The sequence below is a fragment of the Miscanthus floridulus genome, chromosome 19 (assembly GCF_019320115.1).
Source record: "Miscanthus floridulus cultivar M001 chromosome 19, ASM1932011v1, whole genome shotgun sequence".
Classification (NCBI taxonomy): Eukaryota; Viridiplantae; Streptophyta; class Magnoliopsida; order Poales; family Poaceae; genus Miscanthus; species Miscanthus floridulus.
Genome location: NC_089598.1, coordinates 53022167 through 53026933, shown reverse-complemented (window position 1 = coordinate 53026933; position 4767 = coordinate 53022167). Strand labels below are relative to the sequence as shown.

General features: G+C 43.1%; 1 protein-coding gene across 1 annotated transcript; it reads left to right on the top strand.

Moving 5' to 3' along the window:
- Positions 1-350: 350 nt before the first annotated feature.
- Positions 351-4485, top strand: LOC136527557 (protein HOMOLOG OF MAMMALIAN LYST-INTERACTING PROTEIN 5-like). The gene is made up of 7 exons (XM_066520331.1): positions 351-597; positions 685-785; positions 2053-2162; positions 2257-2332; positions 2453-2590; positions 3130-3201; positions 3305-4485. Exons 1-7 carry the CDS (start codon positions 504-506, stop codon positions 4142-4144), a joined length of 1431 nt encoding a protein of 476 aa, XP_066376428.1. The 5' UTR covers positions 351-503; the 3' UTR covers positions 4145-4485.
- Positions 4486-4767: the final 282 nt, after the last annotated feature.

The window sequence follows — 4767 nt, the reverse complement described above, 5'->3', positions numbered from 1 at the left end:
GAGCTCACGTCGGAGTTGAGAGGAAGAAGAAGAGGGCGCGCTGTATAGGTATAAGACCTCGGGGCCAAGATCTATGGCTCCGAGATTGGCGACAGGGATCTTGGCTTCGAGGTCGACGTCAAGATCTGTGGCTCAAACCTCGGCGCCAAGATCTACGGCGCCGAGACATGTTACCTCGGCGCCAAAAAATGGGTCACTGTCTTGCCCAAACCGATCGTCCTGAAGATCGGACGGCCGAGAGCTGCCAGCTTCAGCCGCGGGAGGACTGGGTTGCAAACCGTGAAAATCTGGGGTGCCTCCCTGCAAAAGTACCACCACGATCGGAAGCTTCTCCGCTCTCCTCTGTTTCCTTCCCGACGAAGCAACAGCAGCTGCAACGACTCCTCACCCAAATCAAATCAAACCAAACCAATCCGCCGCTCACTCCGCCGTCATCTCCAACCTCCGGGGATCTCAGCCGCCAAATCCGGGCCGTGCTCGCGCTTGGGCACCTGCGGCCTCCGATGGGGAGCGAGTCGGAGCCCGCCAAGGGGCTGCTGCCCTACCTGCAGCGCGCCGACGAGCTGCAGAATCACGAGCCCCTCGTGGCGTACTACTGTGAGAGACGCTTCTCTCTCCTCGTCGGGTTCGTTCCCAATCGCATCCTATTGGTTAGGGTTTTGATTCGAATTTGGATTTGGGCAGGTCGGCTCTACGCGATGGAGAAGGGGTTGAGGATACCCCAGAAGGAGCGCACCAAGACCACAAACTCCATCCTCATCTCCCTCATGAACCAGCTAGAGAAGGCACGTGCCTACATCTGGGTCTCCTCTCTCATGTTCAGTTGGATTAAACAATTGCTGTGATTAATTTTCCATTTTAGATCTATCTATTATACGCCCTTACGGTGGCAACCAGAAAAGCATTTTGGATGTTGCGGCTTAGTAAAATGTTTCAAGCTTTCTGTGCAACTGGTATCAATAAAAATTGACTGTTCCATCAATATAGGTTCTGTTTGGATATATGTTGAATCATCAGTATATATAGAATTATGGGTATAGGTCCTGTTTAGATATATGTTGAATTATCAGTATAGAATTATAGGTTCGCTTTGGATATGTTGAACCAAACAATGTCTGTGACAAGGATACTTGAGTAGTGGGGGTTTGTGCTTTGTCTACTTCTAGCATTCATGTGGTAGGACTTTTGTTATATTGCTGAGCTTGACTTGTTGGTATCATGCTGTGTAACAATTTGTGAAGACAGATTTCACCAGTGTTAATCTGGCACGATGCAAGCATGCCCAGAACTTCTTTACGAATTTAGTAAAAATCTGGAAGTTGTAGTTTTTTTAATAAACACTCGTTGATACTAAAAAAACAAGTTTAAACCACAAATGAACTTCATTGTGTCTTATACAATCACATTTCATGCCAGCACTAGATCGAATCAATCTCTTGCTGTCTGGAAATTGGAATGCTGGTGTCTTGCCTTTTTTAGTTGGTTTAGTGAAACCAATATGGTTATATGTCTTTGCTTAGTATTTGACTAATATATGAGGTCTATCGATTGGAGAAGCTATGGATGTGTGGGTTGGGTTGATGATCATATCTGCATATTATATTTGTGTTCTTGACATTTGACAATACACCAATACCTAAGAAAACAATATGAACTTATTCAGATGGCTTTTGCTTTTATGATGGAAGAAACACTGATTTCAATTTCACACTGACTGGCGTAGGACCAGCATATCTGTAATTCTACTACTTTATGGCTGCTTGTAACTGCAATTTCTTGTCCCCTAGAACTAGATGTTTATTGCTAGATGCTGATTGACCTTTTGCAATAGTTGTAACAATGGATTATATGAATTCAGCAGCTGTCCCACTACCTTTAACAGCTTTTGTAGTGTAGCCTTATATGTGGGGTAACTGTGACATTAAACTTCACCTACTCATGCACCAATGACACAAATGTAGCATGTAGCATGCAACTGGTTTTGATATGCCTGACAAATTCATATGTTTTCCATTTCATCACTTAGTCTAAATATGTTTCCTCATCCTCCAGGACAAGAAATCGTTGACTTTGGGGCCTGACGACAATCTTCATTTGGAGGGATTTGCATTAAACGTCTTTGCTAAAGCAGATAAACAGGACCGTGCTGGACGAGCTGACATGTATCACACCTCGCGAAATTCCCATTCTGCTTCAATCATTCTGGTATCATCCTTTTACAAAGTCTTACTAATGCATGCCAAATTAATCTTGCAGAAACACTGCTAAAACCTTCTATGCTGCAAGCATCTTCTTTGAGATTCTTAACCAGTTTGGCGAGCTTCAACCTGATGTAAGTTTATCATGTTATTGCCTACTAATGCATTTATTACTATATAATCTTAATGCTCCTTGACCTATACGGAAAGGTTCAATGAACATATCTGTATCGCTTTTATTTTGCCTTGAGCAGGTTGAGCAAAAACAGAAATATGCCATCTGGAAAGCTGCTGAAATAAGAAAAGCTCTCAAAGAAGGCCGGAAGCCTGAAGCTGGACCACCTGGTGGGGATAAAGATGAAGCGCCTGTCAATACCACCACCATTTCTCAAGTAACTATCCCGACTCACTAGCAGTGGTTTTTGAATGACTATCGCCATGCTGTCACTCTTAGCTAGTGTGAAATTGCCTCTTTCTATCTACTATAGCAGTATAATTTGCTTCAATGTTGCTGACACCAATCCTAATGTTCCTTCTCATAGGTTACTCAAATCTTGTTAGATTGCTTCTGTTTATCAGTGACTACATATTAAATGTATTACCCATCCAACATACATTCAATTTCCTTAAATGTATATTGTCAACACTCTTAATTCATGTAAGCATAGATTCTGGAGAATTCTGTTACCTTAATTTACCTGTTTCAAATGAACGGACACATGGCAGTAATATTTTTGTCTATTTAACTTTAGTTGTAACTTACATTCAGTCAGGATTTCCTCCAACCTTTCTTCAATGCTTCCATATATGTCATTTAATTAGGCTTGAAAGATCTTAAACTGTACAGTAAACATTATTATGCTTCAGTATTTTGTGCAGATTTTGGCATTCACTGGTTCTCAACTTTTGTATTGTTTGGTACTGTAAACAGGATATGGGGCAAAGTCCTTCCTTCAGCAGTGTACACCAGGGCAGTGAAGCATCACCTCGACCTGTCAACATGGTTATTTCCCAGCTTCTCTTTAGTACTTGTGATTTGCGATATTTTTACATGGTTTCATTGAACAAAGCAGCTTTAATTTTTTTATATATCATTTTGTGCACAGGATTTTAGTAGGCGTGATAGCTTTTCTGCTGTGCAGCCAGGAAATAATGTCCCTCGCCAAAGTACAGAGTTCAATGATCATCCCTCTACCCAGTTACCCTATTCACCCCCACCACCCTCACAATCCCAGCATCCTTCTCCATCACAATCTTATTCCTCTCCCTCGTACCAGGCAACAGATTACCCTTCTTCTGATTTTCACAAACCATCCCCCAATTATTCATCTCCCCCCTACACAAGCACAGATTACCCTACCAATGAGGTCCACAAACCACCTTCCAATTATTCCCCACCTCCTTACACCAGGACAGATCATCCTTCCAATGATGGCTACAATCCTCACAGCAATGATAAACCAGATGTTTCGGCTTACCCTCAGGCATACCAACCCCCACCCTACACAATTGACCCTCAGCACACCTCTCAAAACTACTACTCCACTGAAGCCCCAGCTGCTCCATACAACTACCCTAATTTCCAGTCATATCCAAGTTTCCAGGACAGCACGGCACCTTCTGTCCCGACGCATCAATCTTCATTTTATCCTGCTAGTGATGGCCCTGCAGCTACATCGTACACTCCTGCCTCGAATTCCTCCGCCCCAACACACTACCACTCAACTGCTGAGTCTTCACCTCAACTTACTCCTCCAGCTGCGCCACCAGCTAGCCAGTGTAAATATGATAGCAGTTACCAGCCTGAAGTTGAGAAGATTGCTGAGGCTCACAAGGCAGCCAGATTTGCTGTCGGTGCTCTTGCATTCGACGACGTATCTGTTGCTGTGGATCACCTGAAACGTGCACTGGATCTTCTGACAAACCCTTCTGCTGAACCTCATTAGCTCTTTGCATCACCGTGCTCTTGTCAGAAGCATCATCTGTACATATACAAGATTGGTATACCACCCATGGATATTTTGCCAGTTTGCATACATACAAGACAGGGGTTACCACACAAATCTAGGAGATAATAAGCGAGCCGTGTGGGCTTTTGAAGTGACACTTACAGGAATTGTCAAATTCAATTATTTTATTCAGAGTTTTGTGCTACCAAAGCCATTGTATTCATTTGCATATTCTTGTGGTCTGGTATGGTATTTTGGGTATGGATGGTTGATGCAGTGCCTGCTTTGTTTCTCTTTCATGGTTTGTATACCGCAAAAAATAACACTTAATTTTGAAACGCTGAAGTACAGATGAGCCAGAACTCGGGTGGTGCGCACCGATGTGTCTTCGCTAGGGATTGCTTCACGTCCTGATCGCGTTGCCTTCCGGCTGTTGTCATTTTATCCTCCTCTGACGGTCTATCTGTAATTGTTTCTCTGGTTAATCCTTTAGAAAAAGAAAACGATGTTTGATAGTGGTGCGAGAGTTCAAAGATACACAATACTGTGCCTTTATCTTGTCGAACTACAGAGCTGCGTGTCATTGCTTATTACAATAGAAACAAAAAGAGAACATTAGG

Coding starts and splice junctions, on each gene's coding strand:
- LOC136527557 (XM_066520331.1), top strand. CDS start 504: ATGGGGAGCGAGTCGGAGCCCGCCAAGGGGCTGCTGCCCTACCTGCAG. Junction 786..2,052: donor TCATGAACCAGCTAGAGAAG/GCACGTGCCTAC, acceptor CTCATCCTCCAG/GACAAGAAATCGTTGACTTT. Junction 2,591..3,129: donor ATACCACCACCATTTCTCAA/GTAACTATCCCG, acceptor TACTGTAAACAG/GATATGGGGCAAAGTCCTTC.